The sequence below is a fragment of the Actinia tenebrosa genome, unplaced genomic scaffold (genome assembly GCF_029948245.1).
Source record: "Actinia tenebrosa isolate PJP-AT-01 unplaced genomic scaffold, QUT_ActTen_1.0 PGA_scaffold9__36_contigs__length_13948895, whole genome shotgun sequence".
Taxonomy (NCBI): domain Eukaryota; kingdom Metazoa; phylum Cnidaria; class Anthozoa; order Actiniaria; family Actiniidae; genus Actinia; species Actinia tenebrosa.
The window spans coordinates 1,674,581-1,695,000 of NW_028292586.1; the positions used below are offsets into that span (position 1 = coordinate 1,674,581).

The 20,420-nt window shown below is 36.2% G+C and overlaps 2 protein-coding genes across 2 annotated transcripts in view; one reads left to right on the forward strand and one right to left on the reverse strand.

Moving 5' to 3' along the window:
* The window catches only part of LOC116297689 (uncharacterized), a 49,767-nt gene that overhangs the window by 4,058 nt on the left and 25,289 nt on the right, over nt 1-20,420 (forward strand). The window contains exons 8-18 of the mRNA XM_089024664.1: nt 261-445; nt 867-1,681; nt 2,617-2,702; nt 3,360-3,400; nt 4,081-4,151; nt 15,503-15,623; nt 16,568-16,648; nt 16,897-16,961; nt 17,704-17,743; nt 18,064-18,111; nt 19,033-19,131. Coding sequence (XP_088880790.1) covers nt 261-445; nt 867-1,681; nt 2,617-2,702; nt 3,360-3,400; nt 4,081-4,151; nt 15,503-15,623; nt 16,568-16,648; nt 16,897-16,961; nt 17,704-17,743; nt 18,064-18,111; nt 19,033-19,131 — 1,652 coding nt within the window. The remainder of the gene's footprint in view (nt 1-260; nt 446-866; nt 1,682-2,616; nt 2,703-3,359; nt 3,401-4,080; nt 4,152-15,502; nt 15,624-16,567; nt 16,649-16,896; nt 16,962-17,703; nt 17,744-18,063; nt 18,112-19,032; nt 19,132-20,420) is intronic.
* Nucleotides 3,169-20,420, reverse strand: part of LOC116297694 (uncharacterized) — a 21,935-nt gene continuing 4,683 nt past the window's right edge. Inside the window, exons 2-3 of the mRNA XM_031705969.2 lie at nt 11,167-11,235; nt 3,169-6,504 (exon numbers count right to left, since the gene is read on the reverse strand). Of these exons, the coding sequence (XP_031561829.1) occupies nt 4,999-6,462 (1,464 nt within the window). The 5' untranslated portion in view covers nt 6,463-6,504; nt 11,167-11,235 and the 3' untranslated portion in view covers nt 3,169-4,998. The remainder of the gene's footprint in view (nt 6,505-11,166; nt 11,236-20,420) is intronic.

The following is a 20,420-nucleotide window of genomic DNA, read 5'->3' on the forward strand; positions in this document are numbered from 1 at the left end:
ACTGACCCCAATTATTTTTCTCATGCAACAGGAAACACACTTATTTTTTTGTTTGGCCTTATCTCACACCAAATGTCAATCCCTTGAGAATAAGATTTTTCTGTTTGAGTTGTATCCACATTCATGTGTCTTCTCATGTACAGCTACTGTTAAACAAAGAAATGATACTCTAGGAAATGAAATGTGGTCATCTGAAATGGGTATAACATTATGCCCAAGCTAAAAAGATCCATTTGCAAATTTGAATCTTTTTTTCGCAGGTCAAACATGGCACTCAAAATTCAGGCAAGAAAGAGATGAGGCCAGCTATCATTTATCAACCCCAGAGACAAAACACAAAACCCGTGAAAATATCACAAATGAATTGAGAAAAGAAAGATCTCACAGCTATCCCTCTGAATCTGAGGATGATGAGAGGAATGATGTTAATAAAACAACTTTGAAGGTAAAGCCACAGAGAGCACAATTTACTCATTCAGTAATTCTACTTATCAAACTCAAAAATAATTCATGCAGGAAAACACAACAGAAATCACGGCCGTGAAGAGTGTTGTAAATCTGATACAAAACTGTGTTCATTTGCATAAACTTTAAGTTGGATTTTCTTGGCCAGATTCACTTTAATTTTGAAAATTTTAGTGAGACACAAAGGAACTAACCTAGATGTTTGATAAGTAATATACAGTATTCATGTCCGTGTTGTATCTGATATACAAACTCGAGGCGTACTCATACTGTATATATTACATTTAGAGTGCATAGGGAAATTATATAATAATGATAATAAGAATGTGTGAGCCGTTTGGGCTGTAAATACCTTTACTCTATAGGTAAGAATAGTATTTGTGACATGGTTTTGTTTTAAGGTGAAAACGTATGAAGACAAGGCCTGCGATACGTCAAGTCTAGTGTGTTTAGACTGGATCATTACTGATGGGGGCGAGGATACTGCTGACGACAAGCATACCAACGAACCAAATGTAGATGAGACAAGGCAAAACCCAAGAAAATTACTCAAGGCAGTTGGGATTGATTACGATTTGGAAGGACAGACGGACAGTAATCAAAAGGGGAATACTGTACTTGTCAATCAAAGTATAGGTCAAGGTCTTTACAGTGTGATGGACAGTATGGAGGGACAGACAGACATAATACAAAAGGAAGTGACTGTACCTGTCAATCAAAGTCTGCATGGTTTTACAGACCTTAGACAGACAGACATACAAGAAGGAAATGTTTCACCTGTCAATCAAGGTCTTCAAGGACAGACAGACAGTACTAAAAGGGAAGTTTCTTTACCTGGCAATCTGTGTACTGCAGGACAGACAGACAGCGCTCAAAGAGAGATTTATTTACCTGTCAATCAAAATATTACAGGACAGACAGACACTATTAAAAAGAAAGACAAATTACCTGTCAGTCAAAGTCTCCCAGGACAGACAGACAGTACCTCAGCAGAAGTTACTTTGACTATCAATCAAAGTAGTACAGGACAGACAGACACTACCCATGGAGAGACTTATTCTTCTAGAGACGGTGAATCAATATCAGAAACCGGACAAGTGGATGTTGACAAAGCAGCTCTTGTGGAGAGGAAAAACACTCCTTGTTCATATAAGCTTTGCACAAATGTACACAACGACGACTTCAAGGCCGACATGTCTTTACAGCAACAAAAGATGTAAGCCATTTTGTCCTCGTTTTTGTTTTTGCTTGCTTTCCTTTTTGTATTTTAAAAAGGGCAGACACACACTGCAACATTGCATACTATGGCTATGTTGTTGTAGTAGGATCGTTTTCTACTTCATCAACATTGCGTGAAACAAATTGCGTCGTGTGACCTGGCTTGCAACATCCATTGTCTGCTACATAAATGCGTGCGTGTGCGATATCTTATCTTTAAGACCCTGTTGAATGTTACGGTATGTCGTACCGTGTACGTGCTGTAAAGCCCCGTTTACACTGGCCGCGATTTTTGCTGCGATTTTTGTGGCAATTCTCGGAAATATGAAATCTTTTGTCTCATCCTTCAAAAGAGACATTCGTCTAGGAAAATCTTGGTATCCTGAAAAAAACTTTACAAGTAAATTCTTTACCATTATTTATTATGGACAATCGCAAAAAAATCGCAGCAAAAATCGCCGCAAAAATCGCTAGTGTAAACGGGCTTAAGAGTCAGTACCGTATAAATTTCCCACTTATACCCAGTACGTTTCCCACTCAATAGCGCAGCGCAGTCGTGACGTCATAAAAACGAAGACAAAGGCGAAATTCGGACAAACAAACTTACAAGTTTACTTTCAGCAGATAATTTTCACAGCCGATCGCAGTTGATCTTAGTTTACATGGGTTATTATTGTAACTTTAAGTAAAAATAATAAAATCGGTTCATATAATCCTCGTAGCGGTTAAACAGAATGCAATGTTTGTCCGAATCTTTAGGCTATTTTTAGAATCAGGGCGCTGCGCTATTTACCGCACGTTTCCAAATTTAGTTTTTTCCCTCTTGAAAGGAAACAGGAAAAAAGAAAGCAAAGGGAGTTTTAAAAATGAAAAGGAGAAATAGAATGAATAATTTAGAAAGAGTATGACCACTAGATTTTGGTTTTTCCTCAGAATTCGTGAATTGGAGATAGAAGTGTGCAAACTAAAGTGTGAAGTGATAAGTCTTATTCAAGGAACCATTAAAGTACCTCTCAAAGGTAAAATGATTATGATCTGCTTTTAGTCTAAACCAATATTTTTCCATTCTTATTTTTATTTTTACGTACAATGTTATATTTTTTGCATATATTTTTATGTTTAATTATTTCAACAATTCATGAGGTGGTCACCTTGCATGGGTCTCGTGTCCCGTTCGTAACTTTCCTTTCTAGGTAACTATTTTTTTTCTTTCTATTCAATACATTGTAATATTAGTTTTCCCAAATAAAGCTGTGAAAAAAACAACAACTAATGGTATATCACAAATCCTGCCCTCTGATTGGCTGACCTACTAGTGGTCTATCACAAATCCTGCCCTCTGATTGGCTGATCTACTAGTGGTCTATCACAAATCCTGCCCTCTGATTGGCTGACCTACTAGTGGTCTATTAGTGATATACTAGTAGCGAAAAGTAGCATATTTGAAAACCAAAAAAAAGCAAAAATCAATTATTTCAACCTAACTTCAAAATTGTTTGTATCCATTTATTTGACCGATTAATAGGTTGATACTGAAACATTGAAACGTCTATGGGCCATGGGCTATTGACTCCTCATAGACCATTAAGGCTTTGGGTGTAATTGTCAAATAATGTACTTGTGGTAACACTCTTTAGGCAAAATTGTTTTACTTTAGTTTTGTCGTGCGTTTCTAGATGATGATCTCGCCGACTGGCACTACGTCGAAGAAATCCGGGTAGGATTAAAGGCCGAAAGAGCAAATAAACCTCTTTGGCGTAATGTTTTCCCATTTCAGACAACGTGTCATTCCCAAGAGCATAATTTCTGTGTTAAATGGTTGCGCATTAGAAGACACGTGAATATTGTATTAAACAAAAAATCCTATTATCAAGAGAATGACACATGGTCTGAAATGAGAAAGCCTTATACCCAAGGCAAAGAAGTCTATTTCGCTTGACTTTGAAAAAAACGCATGCTATGAACGAACTTGCGCTGCTGTGATCGTGCATGACGGTACCGTGAACGAGCATTTTCATTGGCTGAGCAGTGTTATCAACGGTGTGATTGGTTCCGAGAATCTCGCCAATCATTAACTGTTTCTCTGTGCGTTTGCCATGTCGTTCCACGAAAAAATCTACTTTCTCGTAAGATGACAGTACTCCAGTTTTGAGTTCTCTGTGGCTCAGGGTTAGCTTCGAGTTTGTGTAGAATACTCGTGTTCCAGTGGAGGTCCGTGGAATTCCAAAGTGTTTGTATTGTGGAAGAGACGTGCATTCTTTACTTTACCGTTGGTATTTGTAAAACGGTTTATTGATTAGATATATTTGATATATTCCTTATTCCCAAGGGGTTTGAAGAACGGAAACATGTCCAAAGTTAAATAGTCTTTTAACCCACTATTTGTTTCGTTTGCAGTACAAGGATCGTATCTTTGAGCTCTTGAGAGAAGCAAGACTGTACAATCCTAGCCTCCCAGACCTTGACAGGTAACCGACATTTTTAATATGTAGTAAATGTACCTTGAAGGGGCAGCCTACGGGCAAAATCTCAAATAATTTTCCTCGGGGCAAAATAGGAAAATCCCTATTCCGAGTTTACCCGTCTTTAGTAGAGTAGATTTCGAATGACTGTGAAAAGTTCAGTGCCGTGCCGCAACCGTGATGTTTCCTAGAATTTTGATTGGCTTTCTTTTTTCTTTCTCAATGTGATTGGTCTAGCAGTGCCGTGTCCTTGTCGTGACCGTGTCCGCGTCGTGTTCGTGACGTGTTTCGTGCATTTGATTGGATGAAGAGTTCATGTCTTGTCGTGACCGTGTCCGCGTCGTGTTCGTGCCGTGTTTCGTGTATTTGATTGGATGAAGAGTTCGTGTCTTGTCGTGACCGTGTCCGCGTCGTGTTCGTGACGTGTTTTGTGCATACATTTGATTGATTGAAGAGTTCATGTCTTGTCGTGACCGTGTCCGCGTCGTGTTCGTGCCGTGTTTTGTGCATACATTTGATTGATTGAAGAGTTCATGTCTTGTCGTGACCGTGTCCGCGTCGTGTTCGTGCCGTGTTTCGTCCATTTGATTGGATGAAGAGCTCATGTCTTGTCGTTACCATGTCCGCGTCGTGTTCGTGCCGTGTTTCGTGCATTTGATTGGATGAAGAGTTCATGTCTTACCGCGACTGTGATGTTTTTTAGATTTTTTATTGGCTGGGTCTTTGCAGTGCCGTGTTTGTGCCGTGAACTTTTCACAGTCATGCGAAAACTGCTCTAATGAGTGATGGTAGCAAACCATCCGTGAGTTTTCCCGCCAAAATTAGCATGAAAGTGATGTACATTTTCTTCGTTTTAAGTATTCATATTCACGCTGTTCGTCATCCACGAGTTAGTGTTATTTATCGGCGGGCCGGATACTGTATCTTCCACTTTGTTCTGGAATAGTTTCCTATGGCATCTCCCGAACATTTCCCGAATACCGAGTCCCGAACCAGTCACTTTGACATTCATGGCTAAGAGCACCACGACCATGACGATTTCAAGCACTCGAAGAACAGTTTGAAACGCCCACCAGGGCCAGGGATCCACGACCTTGACATTAGAATATATCCCAAACACCCCTGCGGCTCCATATATGGTAGCACAAACTAAGGCGAACCCGGTGACTGAGGCTAAACCAATCAGAATCTTGAGTTTTTCCATTTTTTCGTCACGCGTCACGCTAGCCGAGGAATTTGAAGCAATTTTGAATCCTACTCTGGCATAACCTATTGTCAATACGAATCCTAAGAGTAGATAATAAATCTGGCAAATGAGGATGAGTACTTTCGTTTCAACGTAAAAAGTAACTAAAACGTCTGTTATTAATACCAAAACAATGTGGAAAAAGACGACGGCAATGATGAACTGGACGCGTTGAAATGTGGGAGGGGCTATGTTCATTTTCGTGGTGTCAATCAAAACTAGAAGAAGTAGGCTCATAGCGGAGATAATACAGGGGTGACCGATGGCGAAGAGAATGCGTGACAGGATGGGATTTATAATACCTTTGGATCCGTACGGGTCGGTGAATAACGTGACAGCCCTTGTCACACAAAAAATTGTCATAATGATTAAGAGACTCACTTTCAAAGCTGTTTTTCTCGTACTTTTGACGTGAATTCTGATCAGCTCGATTAAAGAAATAATCCCAAAAAGTACAAATATACTCGCAAGTCCGTACACATGTAAAGGCCAAGCTGTTTTCCAGACGTCCACTGCTGTATCCCAGTCCGGTTCGGGCTCTGCCCACAGTAATGGTTCGGGTTCCGATGTCGATTCCGGATTGGTTTCGGATTCTGCTTTGCTTTCCGGTTTGACTTCGGGTTCCGAGCTCGGTGATGTCTCGGGTTCCGAGCTCGGTGATGTCTCGGGTTCCGAGCTCGGTGATGTCTCGGGTTCCGAGCTCGGTGATGTCTCGGGCTCCGCTCTAGGTTTTCTTATCTTTCCTCTTACCAGAGCATCAAGTTTACCATCACTAAATTCAAAGTCTCCCATTTTGTCCCGCTGTTCTTGCTTTTGAGGATGGTTGCAGTCCTTTTTCATGTGGAATCTTTTTTGTTTTATCAAATTCTCCATCTCTTTCGTCTTGGCAACCGGATTCAAATCATCAAACTTCAATCCATTCGTTCTTTTGTCAACTGCAATATTTTCCTCCTCAAACTGTTTTCCTTTTGCTTGTGTCCTTATTTCTCTTGAATTAACTAACGTATAGAAAAAAATTCCAGCAGTAAGAACGAAAAATATGTTGAGGACGGCTTTCCTTCGCTCTACCATGTTGTATTCTTTGAGTTCGTTCTTGAAGTCTGTCAGCAAGCACTGGAGAAAAAATATTTTTATTAGTCAGATCAACCAGCCTATATTTTCTAAAGACATAGTGGATTATAACTGCCAAACCCTTTTTAGATTGGCTAAGTGGGCATGGTCTAGAACATGGACTGGACTGGACACAAGAAAACATGGACTGGGCTTAAAAAACATGGACCTGGTACAAAATGTAGACTCGGGGCCATAGTCAATGTAGTCAATATATAATCAATCAATCTTGCGGCATGAACGTGTGTGTATATTATATTACACAATAATGTACACGAGTTCAGTTATACTCTTGGATATGATTCCAGCGAATTTAAATATCGGTTTATAAACTATAGTCAACATTATTAATCTCTAACGTGATGGTTAAAAATGTTGACTAGTTTGTAAACCGATATTTTCAAAATTCACCGGAATCATATCCAATAGTATAACTGAACTCGTGCACATTATTTAACAATTATTCGCCGAAGGCGAAGTGAATATCGGGGAATAGAGAGTTTTAGATTTACGTTCACGGCAAACGTGAAACGTCAGTTGACCAGTAAAAAATTATTTTAAATAGCTTAAAAAGTATCGCAAAAAAGTCCAAGTAGTATAGAAAAACAAAAGGATATTTGTCTTTGGTGAGAAGATTTGTAAAAGGTAAAGTAAAGTACAGGAAAACTATGAAAACATGGTCACGTTTGCCGTTTGCGGGGAGAAAAAAAGTCAATCTAAAACTCTCTAATATTTACCGAGACACGAGTCTTCAAACTGCGAGGTAAATATTCTCCGATATTCATTGAGGCTGAGGCAAATAATTGTTTTAGTATAAATACACAGGTGATTCTTTAAAAAAGAAAAAAAAAAAAGATAAAAGGCATTTTTCCCGGTAACAGCAACAAAGCGGCTGGCCGCCATTTTGGATTATCGCTGGGGGTGATTATCGTGTGATAGTGTGAGTTTCTCGACCAATCAGCGCGCGAGGTATTCAATAATCACCTGTGTATTTTTACTAATGTAATATATTATCCACACGTTCATGCCGCAAGATTGATTGACTATATATTGACTATATTGACTATGGCCCCGAGTCTACATTTTGTACCTGGTCCATGTTTTCTAAACCCAGTCCATGTTTTCTCGGGTCCAGTCCAGTCCATGTTCAGTTCTAGACCATGCTTGGCTAAACGAGCATATTCAAGAGAGACTTCCTTTCGTATTCAAGCAGTGAACGCTAAAAACTATTTTCTTGAAGAAAGGCTGTTGTAAAAGGCTAAAATCTTGTTATTCAGAAAGTTTAACTTGTTTGGAAGTGGAGATGACCGATGAAAGTGGAATCAAAGTGTTAACCCAAAGCAAACATTTTATTCGAAAATGAGGTTTAGGCCTTCATTTGCTTATTTCCCATATGTATTTTCTATAAAAAAGCCTGACAAAGCAACATTCTTCTAACACAAATGCAACAAAACATCTTTGTACAAACAGGCATTTTATCATAGTACATCAGTTTCTAACTGTTTAAAAAAGGTTTTGCTTAAATAAAGCAACATAGTCCCTCTTGCAAAAAAAAACAACATCTTTGTACAATTGAAAATACCGCTTCAAACAGGCATTTTATCATAGTACATCAGTTTCCAACTGTTTAAAAAAGGTTTTTCCTTAAATAAAGCAAACAACGTAATCCCACTTGCATTGATAGATTTTGGAATGCGGGTAGTTTGATAAGACATGACTGCATTTTTGAGTGACACATTGGAAATATTTTTGTTATTTTCTTTAGTAATTCTATGACAGGTCAATCTTAAAGGACATCTTGAAGTGTGACTATGTTTTATTACTTTAATAGTAGTAATAAATCATTTGCGTCTAGAAAAGTCGGCGATATTGTAAGTTGTTCATGAGAAGTGTAATGAGAGTTCTTTTGTATGTTTGAGTTGTTGGAAACTGATGCAATATTTGAGTTTTTAAACTGAATTGAAAGCTGGACCCTAGACTAATATTTTTTCTCATCTCCTCTGATCTTATCTCCTCTCCTCTTTGTTTTGCTCTTCTCTTCTCTTGATCTTCTCTTCTCTTCTCTTGATCTTCTCTTGTCTTCTCTTGTCTTGTCTTGTCTTGTCTTGTCTTCTCTTGTCTTCTCTTGTCTTCTCTTGTCTTCTCTTCTCTTGTCTTGTCTTGTCTTCTCTTCTCTTGTCTTCTCTTGTCTTCTCTTGTCTTCTCTTGTCTTGTCTTCTCTTGTCTTGTCTTGTCTTCTCTTCTCTTCTCTTGTTTTCTCTTGTCTTCTCTTCTCTTGTCTTCTCTACTCTTGTCTTCTCTCCTCTTGTCTTCTCTTGTCTTCTCTTGTCTTGTCTTCTCTTGTCTTCTCTTCTCTTGTCTTCTCTTGTCTTCTCTTCTCTTGTCTTCTCTTGTCTTCTCTTCTCTTCTCTTCTCTTCTCTTGTCTTCTCTTGTCTTCTCTTCTCTTGTCTTCTCTTCTCTTGTCTTCTCTTCTCTTGTCTTCTCTTGTCTTCTCTTCTCTTGTCTTCTCTTCTCTTGTCTTCTCTTCTCTTGTCTTCTCTTCTCTTCTCTTCTCTTCTTTTCTCTTCTCTTTTCTTGCAATCAATAAAGAACTGTTTCGCAAGATTTAACTTACATTACCTAATCTATATATATATATATATATAAAGAAAAGGAAAAAGATAATATATTTATGTACAGGCATATCAGTGCTTATCCGGAAAACATTGATTCAAAACCGCTTTCATTCTGCACCCTATTATTCATTGTCATTTCAGTTTAAGAATAACTTTATGAGATAAAAACTCAAACAAACAAAAAACAAAAGCCGCTGTTATTGACATCGGCTGAATTATATAAATCACAAAATATCAAAATCAAATACTATAAAAAATTTAGATTTTTTCCGCGCTTACCTTACGCGTTGAATTTGTGTTCCAAACAGTTACGTTCGCGCTTCAGCTGTCATCGAAAATATTTATTTTCAAATCTTTGTCATTCTCGGTTGGACGTTCTCTTTCTTCAAACCAATGCGTTCCTTTGATATTTACTTATACATTTAAACTAGAAAATGACCCAGAATGCGCTTTCTTTCGAGTAGGTAAGCATGCCGGTATCCTTTCATATTGTTAATTGTTATGTTAATGTTCAAGTATGTCATCTAGAGAAAAATAGGCGTTCAACGATCGCATGCGGTTCCTGCAGAGTATTTAAAGTCAAATGTTTATGAAATCTAACATTTATATTGATGTTAGTCACAAAAAGTATTTTTTTGCTGGTTTTACAATTCTTAAGGTATTTTACTTTGACTGTGAAAAGAGTGGATGATGACTCTTCTAGACGAACAGTGAGCTTGCAATGATAGAGACCTTTTTTGACATCTTGGACAATTAGACACTTGAGAAAAACATTTACGGATGCGTACATTTTAGCACGTTTTCTAAGAATCTTGAAGAGTTTGAGTGAGAAAATAAATGTTTGTTTCCGGCTCCAAGTATACTAAAAAGTTCGAGAGTATACTTTTGCCAGACCAAGATACAATATTAAGAAACAAGAAACACAATATGAAAGAATTAGCCTTAAGTTTCAAGCATGGACACTAAGTTTTGGCATTTTTGTGAAGTCCAATTTATCAGGCATGTTTGAAAGTCAAATTTACATATGTTATGGCTATTTTGCATACGGATGCAGAGCATACGCAGGCGTTTTTCATTCGTGTCGACAATTATTCAAGCTCACCTTTTATCTCGCTTCGATGCAAAGGCACGCGCTACCTTTTAAGATGGCGCAAGGAACTGTGACTAAGGGGACTATTATTGGTTCGAAGTTATGGATTGAGCACTATTCAGCATTCTTCATTTGCAAGACAAGGCTTTTGAAATAGCTGTTTTATATATTTACTACTTTAAGACTCCTTGAATCCTTTTACCATTGACTTAAAAAGTTAATTAGCATTTTGATTATACATTTTGGAGCAATTTCAAGGTGTGCTTGTGCTGCAAAGATCTAACAATAGAGCTCTAACACGACGCCAATGAGACTGCCTTCTTATTGTTAAAATCTTGCCTAAAAATTAATCTAAACTGAAGTTTAAAATGCACATGAACCCTTCGACAATACTTTCAGTACTGGTTCTGCATAAAGTAAATAGTTGATTGGTAAAATATTTCTTGATTTGAGTGATGCGTCTCTACGTTATGAAGGTTTATACTTCCAATATGTTAATGATTTGTTAATTCATTTGCACTTTAAAAGTATTTGCGCATACCAATTCAAGTTAAACTTCTCCAAGATATGTATGTTTTTGGAAAAAAAAATTTGAACCATATTTGAATTTTTTTTCATTAAAGGTTGAATATAAGCCTAGAGTATTTTTTTCCATCCGGACACGCAATAAAAAATTCCTATCATAAGATTTTGTAAGGAATAAACTATAAATAACCTGTAATTAGCTTAAAAGAAAAAAAATACAGGCACTCAAATCTGTGTAATTATTTCTTTAAAAATGGGTGGGATTTTGAACGTGTGTTGCTGAGATAAACACGACTGCATGAGATCGTTCAGTGAGTTGGAATGTAAGGTAGTCATTTCCGGGTGTGTGTAGGTCGATAGAATCACTGTATCTTTCGAGGGAAATAATGACAAAAAACGAATAGTTGTGAAAAATTTAGCTCAACTAAACCTACCTTCAGATTTTTCAGTAAATCCTGAAGAATTCTGGAATATTCTTCGTATTCTCTAACTCCTTCATAGAGCTAAATACAAAAAAAGAAAGAAAGAAAGAAAGGAAATACTGATTAGGTGCCTACAATTAACGAACTCTCTTACGTAATGCTGAAAGTAGCACTAAAAATCTTCTTGACTTGCGCGTGAAAACTCACTCAATTTTCAACGATTTTTTTTCTTTTCTTTTGAAAATCTTTCAGAGGGCTGAATGTATGCTAGTTTAATTCCTAGTAGCTAGTGTTAGAATTTTTCTACGTTTGCGATGAGAGTGGTTGATATATCACTCATGGGTAGTTGAAAATGAATACAAGAAGTAGTTACACTAAAAAGGCTTCCTCTCCCAGCCAATTAAAACGCACCTGCGACAAGTTTTCATCCAATGAGAATGCCTCATCGGTGCACAAAAATGCCACGTAATTTGCAAAACACATCTGCTCCTTCCGCTCTTTAGGTACCTTTGAAAAGTGTCCTTAATTCAAAAAAATGAACACTCTAAAAGAAAGTTATTCATCGGTGAACATCTTTCCGGTTGTTATGGTAGCTTCAGAATTTCTCAAAACTTTTCTATCACAAAAACAACCTATTTCTTAAGAAAGATAATATCAAATTCAATGTTTGTTGTCAAATTTGGAAATTTTGAACAAAGAGAGAGAGAGAGAGAGAGATGTCTTTTATTTAATCTCGGGAAATTTCATCAATGTACAAATTGGTTTTCATGAAAACCGAGTTCATAGGTAATATATATAAAAAATTAATAATAACGTTAAGAATATATAGACAGATTTATGAAATAAATTCTCATCTACCCCCCAAAAATATTATAGTAATTAAAGTGTTAAGGACCAACAGACGAAAGATTCCTCTTAAAAGATTTTAAATTATTGGACAGTCTGACACTTTGGGGTAACGAGTTCCACACTTTTGCACCGTCATAAGAGAGAGCTCTTTTTAAAAACTCAGTGCTGGGTTTCGGTAACTTTAAGCACTTCTCTCTACCACGAAAATCGTAGGTATTTTCTTGAAAATAAAAGAGTTCCCTTACAGATTTTGGTGCAAGTGCATTTAAAGTCTTAAACATCATTATTGCTTTATGCTCCTTTCTTCTTCTTTGTAAGCTTTTCCAGCCTAAAGAAGTTAAAATATCACTAGATCTGACATCGTAGCTGCTTTTTGTTATTATTCTTGCAGCTCTATTTTGCATTTTTTGCAATCTTTCAGCAGACGTTACTGGTAAATTATCCCATACCACGTCACAATAGTCAAACCAAGGTAAAACGAGAGCCTCATATATGGTAATAGCTGTCTCCAAGGGGATGTAATCGCGGACTCGTCTTATGCCACTCAATCCAGAAGATATTTTTTTACAAATGTAATCAATATGAGCAGCCCAAGACACCCGTTCGTCAATCACAACACCCAGAGTTTTTGCTGTAGAGACTCTAGTAATTGGTTTGCTATTTAAATATATGTGTGGTTCGGGGGTAATTTTTTTCAATTTATCGTCAGAAGCAATAAACATGTGCTCTGTTTTAGCTGAATTTAAGCTAAGTTTGTTAGCTTTCAACCAGTTATGAATATTGGAAATATCAGCGTTCACCTCGTCAAATAGAGTCTTTTGTGATGTGCCACAAGTGGTGAGACTTGTGTCATCAGCATACATTCTAGCATTTGAAAATTTGACACTATTTGGCAGATCGTTTATGTAAATAATAAATAATAATGGCCCAAGGATTGAGCCTTGAGGGATGCCGCAATCGAGTGTTCTAGAGCTAGATAAGGTATGGTTTATGTAGCATCTCTGACTACGATCTGTGAGGTAAGATTTGAACCACTTTATCGACTCTTCTGCAATCCCATAATAGTATAATTTGTGGAGAAGTATAGAGTGATTTACTGTGTCAAAAGCTTTTTTAAAATCTAGGAAAGTGACACAGTTCAATTTACCTTCATCCATATTGGTAAGCCACTCCGTTGTGGCTTCTAGGAGTGCAGTAGTAGTCGAATGAAGCGGTCTAAATCCCGACTGCTTTTGAGAAAGTAAATTATTTGAGTTTAGATACTCATATAACTGGTTAAAAACTATTCTCTCGAAAATCTTAGCAATAGTAGGTAAGACCGAAATGGGACGGTAATTATTCAAATCATCTTTGTCATTAGCTTTATGAATTGGCGTAACTTTCGCAAGTTTCAAGCCGTTAGGAAAAATCCCTTTATCAACTGATTGGTTGAATAGCTTCACTAGTGATTGACTTATTACTGGTGAAGCAATCTTGATGAAATGAGATGGTATACCGTCAAGACCTGTCGCTTTTTTAACGTCAATAGAATTAATGATTTTCATAAGTTCATCAACTGATGTGTGTCGTAAGGTGAATGTTGAGCCAATTCTAATTAGATAATCATTATAAGCAGTCGGTCCATCGGGAATTAAACAAGCTAATTTAGTCCCAATTTCAGAAAAATGACAATTGAATACCTCGGCTATTTCCTTCGAGTCACACATCGATGTATCACCTGTTTTGATAGATGTTACATAAGAGCCAGATTTAGTCCTTCGTGAGAGGACTTCATTAATAGCTTTCCAGACCTCCTTTGAGTTTTTTGAATTTTGTGCAAAATGATTTTCATAATATGACTTCTTGGCTCTTTTTATCTCGTTGTTGACGCGATTTCTAATAGACTTATAATCACTCCAGTCGTCCCTCGAATTCGTTTGAGTAGCTTTTTGTTTCATTTTATCTCTATCGTACATAGCTTTCCTAAAGAGAGAGGAAGAGAGAGAGAGAGAGAGAGGGCAGACAAACCAAACATCAAACAATTGCTTAACATGACTTAAATTATATTTAAATTAATCTTTGAATTATTTTTAGAGAATGTCACCTATCTATCGAATAAAACTATCAAATAGACCATTTTACTCAAGGTTGCGTGTGCTTCCAAATTTAAGGACCTTGACGGGCCACGATACCAGAACACGAGTATTATCCTCCATTACTATGAATTTTTTTTCGACTGTAATTCATAAAATTGACCATGCTCCTCTTTAAATATAAAGCTGGCTTCTCAATTTTACTGAATTCGCGTTTTTCAGTTTTGTGGCCCGTCAAGTTGGATGCGCACGCAACCTTGAGAAACGGTCTATTTTGAAAGGCTACAAGGTCCATCTTTATTCATAATTTAGACCTTGTATTTTTTTCGTTAGTTAAAGTTTTACTAACACATTTATAAGATTCAACAAAATAAGCAACTGAAACTTAAATGGCAGTTATGTTGGATGAAAGATCAAAAGCCGGAAAACGTCAACATTCGGTTTATTCATCTAACATGGTGGCAATTAATGACGTCACATGGACAGCCAACAAGTGTAGACGTGCTCAGTTTGAGTGTAAAGTTTATGTACTTGAGTAATAACTTCTTGAGAATACGATTCTTTGGTACATGAAGGATATAATCAGTGAAACAAAAAAATAATGCTCGTGGAAACGAAACGTGATTTAGACGCCAAAAAATGTAGCAAAATTCTAACCAAACGACACGAAGGACTATGAGAGCACATGGCGTGTTTGTGCGCTGCAGGAAGGCATTATTCAAGTCAATTTTAGAAATTAAGAGTGAAGTTTTTAACAAAAACATTACGGAAACTTCAAAAAAACGGACGGAAGAACACACCAGGATTGTTTTTCCTTGTTTGAAAGTTTAAAAATGTCTAGTCATTTATTTAATATTGAATCAAGTTAAACTGATAGGTTAATAAACTTAGCATATTTTTTTAAAGAATTGTTTTTAAAAACTTGTAAAAGAACACCAACAGTGCCTGTTCAATGAATCTTCATTTATTCTAAACTGACGAGAGCAAATTTCCTGCAAAGAAAGATATCGTACTGTGAGCCTTTGCTACTCAGAATTGGTCTTATTTTGCGAGAATGTTAATGGTTTTTTGATCAAGAGGAACTGTCGGTCGCGCAACAGAAATATGGATAAAAGAAAACAACATAAAAATTACATTGTTCACTATTTAGTTGAAAAAATCTTGAAACACGTTTTAAAAACTAGAAGAGATAACTATCTAAAAACTAGCGTGAGCTGCTTCGGTGTTTCTAATGAAACAGTAATGATAAAAGGGTAAATTATACACCGTGAAAAGATGAAAAAACTTACTGACGTTGCGGACGTTTCGGAACTTAACATGAGAAACTAGCGAAAAAATATTTACTTTTCTTTTTAGACAAGCTAAATAAAGGATAAATAAATAATAAATTCATTCCATTTATTTTTCTTTCATTTATCTTTTTTCAGTTCCAAATCTAGTAACTTCAAGGATGTCTACGGCTTTATTCACGGCAGTCGTGAAAGTGAAAGCGTGGTCTTCCATTTCGTTTGTCGAGAACTAACTCAACACTATTCCAGTTTCTTTCAGGTCAGCTCCATTAGTATAGGAAATCCCATGATCTCGTACAATTTGGAATTAATAGACACTCGTAATGTTTTGAAAGTTCTTTAATTGCACTCGCCTAAAGGCTCATGCAATTACAAGAACTTTCAAAACATTACTCGTGTCTATTAATTTCCAAATTGTACTCGAGGTCGTGCGATTTTTTGTTTATAGTTCACTCAACAAAATTTCAGTAAAAATGCGAAGCGACGCCGTTCATCTTTGTCTATTTGGTGGCCGATTTTCAGTCCATCGCGCAACTGGAATGCATAAAAAAGATTAGTTCTTACGGCTTTAAAATTTTATTTATATGTTTTTTAAGTACAAAATGATAGAAAATAATTGTTTTGACATTGTTTTGGCCGTGTTGCCAGTAGCGACTTAATTCGGTACTCCTACGGAGTACAATTAACGCTATAATTGTACTCCTCTCGACCAATCAGAGTCGAGTAATTTTGTTGAGTGTACTATAAGTTATAAAATAGATACTCTATTAATATCCTTACCGCCTTTTAGTAAAAATACACTGGTGATTATTGAAAATCTCGCGCGCTTATTGGTCGATAAACTCACACTATCACACGATAATCACCTCCAGCGATATTCCAAAATGGCGGCTAGCCGCTTTGTTGCTGTAACCGGAAAAAATGTCTTTTATCTTCTTCTTTTTTTTTTTTTTTTTTTTTTTTTGAAGAATCACCTGTGTATTTATACTAAAACAATTATTTGCCTCGCGTCTTGGTAAATATTCCCCGATATTCACTTCGCTTTCGGCGAAAAATTGTTAAATAAAGACATAGACCTTCAGTCAGATAGGTTAACTTCATTAGTTATAAAATACATATCCTAATATCTTTACCGCCTAATAAATAGAGAGACCTTTTATCAAACAGTTCTACTACGTATTGACCACATACTCTTTGTTACAGAATAAGACAGGGCATGTGAAATTTTGGGATGAATACACAAAAGCGAAGAAGAGGAATGACGATAATGTTTTGTACAAAGAGGTCAGTAAATTAGCATATACTGGCTACGTCTTCAATCTAGAGTACACGGTCTAGACTATAACGCATATCTCGTTTGGGTAAATACCGACAAGGCACGGTACTGTCACCGGTTAGAATTGATTGACAGCAACTTTTGAACCAATCACAGCGCGCGAGGTCATTGCTGAGCCAATCAGAAACCATTATACGGTCACGGCCCCTAGAGAATTCGAAATAATATATCTATCAACTTTTTTTGGTTCTTACAGAAAGAAATAAAGCGTCTAGTTCAGGAAGGTATCCCAAGTTCATGCCGTGCTCAAGTATGGAAAAGGTACGACATCTTGATTTTTGATTAATTTATTTATTTATGTGTCTTGTAAAAAGAACCTGGGAACGAGAGATTGGCCGCTAAACCCGGGAAACTAGAATTTTTTATGAAATCCCATTATCCGTACCCAGACCCTACTCATTTTCAATTTGGAAAGCTTACAAGCTTACAATTTTCACAGTTCTCGTACCCAGAGCCTCCTCATATCGAAAATCTTCCTAAGATTTGGCTAATTCTAGACTTTCACATCCCCATAATGCCTTGCGTCTTTGGGGGGTAACCAATCAAAAAACTGTCCCAAATTGAAAGGTTTCTTAATTGAATTTATACTATACCTGCTTTTATCTGTACAATACTGATTATCAGTTTATTCCAAGTTATTTTTGCGTGTACAGATCATCAAGAGTTTTGGTCTTACAGAAAATGTATTGACTTACGAAAATATGTTTAAAATTTACTCTTAAACGTCTTCAAGCTTCTATGTTTTTCTGTTTTTTACTTCTTCATTTTATCTTTGGATACCAAACAAGGTAACAATGAATGACGATTGTCAATTAAAGTAGGGTTTGGGCACAAGGATGATGTAATGCCTGAATGACATTTTTTATTTTTATTTTTATTTAACCATATACAGTATTTTCTAATCATTTACTCCAAGTGCCATAACGGCTCATCTAGGGAGATCATAATAATGACGTTTTAATGATATAATAATATTATCTGACTAACATTAATATTTTTTTAGCTTTGTCTGTGAAAAAGTGGATTCTGTAAAAGCAATAAAGGTAAATCTACTGCCATGCTTTTTATCGTTTGTATTTCCTATGTTTGCACTTTGTATTCAAACCTATAATACACTCAACAAAATTACTCGATCCTGATTGGACAAGAGGAGTACAATTAAATCCCAAATTGTACTCTGTAGAGTCCCAATTAAGTTGCTCAAATGTTTTGAGCGTATTATAAACAAAAAATCGCACGATCTTCTCGTACAATTCGCGTACAATTTTAAAGTTATCAAATTAGACTCGCCTAAAGATGTCGCAGGTAACTGTAAAGAGGGGTATTGCAATATTTTAAATATATAATTTCATCTTTAATTTAGGGAGTAAACTTTTACAAGAACCAAGTTAGAAAAATCGTAGAAAAAAAGGTATGTATAAAAGAACTTATACCCCATTCACACCAAGGCGTATACAGGTTTTAAAGTGGTTGAACTAAACAGGTTTGAAAAACTATCTACGAACACTGCACAATATTTGGTGAAATAATGCATGTAAACTATTCTTTGTCTTGCTCTGATAATATTTTAGAAAGTTTCATTATATTGTAGGTTTCTAGTTTCTCAATTATTTTTCCTAATGAAAAGACAGTTTAACTAAACACGTTTAGGTGTGAATTAGGTATTAGTCGTTTCTTTTTCTATGTTCGTCGTTCATACAATTCCATTCGGCCGGTACAATCCTATTCCTATACGTTCATCCAAGCCATCTTGGGTACATTCTTATTTATTTCCGATTTATTTCCGATTTATTTCATGTACATTACTCAGTCCTATTCGTTCATCCAATCAAGTTCAAGTACATTCGTATTCCTATATGATCATTCTTATCCCCGTTAAACGTTTAACCAATCTATATTATAAAATAACTGTTATGAATCTCGCGTTCTGATTGGTTGGCCAGGAGCGCAGTGCTTTATGAGAGCACACAGCAAGCAAGCGCACTTTTAGTCGTGTCATTCCTATCTAAAATAACGGTTATTGTAATTTGTATTTTATAAAAGAAATAAACAACTTGCTTGCTGTGCTGTGTGGAGTTATAAAGCACTTGGGGATTGACAGAACACTCGAGAAGCGTCGTGCTTCTCCTAATTCTTCTCTCGTGTTCTGCCAACCCCCGCGTGTTTTATAACTGAACACAGCACGCGCGCGCGTTTTCTATTTCTTCAATTCTAATACGTGAGTAATTCTTATTTGCTCAAAAGGGTTAATTTGTTAGCGTTTCCCCAACATTATATCCGGAATTTTTATGCTTGTCTAATTTATTTATATATATATTTTTTTATTACATAGCAAAAGTCGGAAATGAGTGAAGTTGAAAGACAAATAAGATGTGATCTCCTGCGAACGATGCCAAGCAACGTACGCTTCAAAACTCTAGAATCTGAGGAGGTAAGCGGAGTTGCATATCCATAATCCATTTCAAATGTCCACAACTTATTAAGGCTCATGTCAAACGTCGAACTTCGCATGAGCCGAACTTAATGACATCAAAGAAGACCGCCTTGTTATCCATTGTTTCAATTAGGTTCGGTTCAAGTAAAATTCGACGTTTGACCTGCCAGTAGGTTTTAAGTTCAGATGTTTTTTTTAAAAGAAAAAAAAGATTCAGTAATTGTTTTCTGTTTTCGCGTTAATTTGTTTATCATCTAACATCAAAACTACAATATTATGTTCTGTTATTTAATCTCAGGGCCGTAACCAGGGGGGAGCACAGGGTGCACGTGCACCCCCCGTCCCATAAAAGCTTAAGGTCCGTTCATCTACTTTTGCTTTAAAACTGCATGTAAATGGTTTTTGATTAAATGAAGACCACTTTCTGTCTGCATATTGTAGCATTTTTAAGAATCACTCACCCATTATCCCTTTTTTTATATTTTGGTTCTGCTATTTTTTGGGGGTTACCTTTTTTTTTATTTGTGTTCTGCTTTTTTTTTCTTTTGGTTCTGCTATGTTTTTGGGTTACAAAGTTTATAGATTATTTAGAGGGTTCTTGTTAACGTTACTCATCTCAGCTCTGTCTTTAGATTGGTATTTTTTCTGAAAATGTTTTGTGTCTTTAAATCTTAAAGGCAATAGATTACTATTCTGACCACGAATTAACAAATATGTAGATAGATTTTTAATGAAACTGGCTCTTAAATGGCTTTCGCTGTCGGTCAATTAAAAACGCACCAATCACATGCAGTGTTGAATACCTTACAACTTCTACATTAATATTTGCCCGGCTATTACCTAATAAACTTTGGATGAAAAATATGTATGTTAAATGATCTCAAGGTGGTTTTTAAAAGGCTTAGTATTTCCTCTATTGGATTTAGGTAACACGAAGTTAAAAATGATCGAAAAAACCCATGCAAATGAACCACCTTTTCGAAAAGCCAATACAATGGGCTGAGAAATATTTATGTTAAATAATCTTAAGGTAGTTTTTAAAAGGCTCAGTATTTCCTCTATTAGATTTAGGTAACACGAAGTTAAAAATGATCGAAAAAACCCATGCAAATGAACCGCCTTTTCGAAAAGCAAATAGATTGACATGAGATCAAGAACGTTACATATATGTTTTTTTTTTACAAAATAACGAATAGGAATTAGTTGAAAGAATCAATTATTTCGCTGTTTTGAAGGTATTGACGGACATTTTTGATATTACCTTTTAGGATATGTTACACTTATAT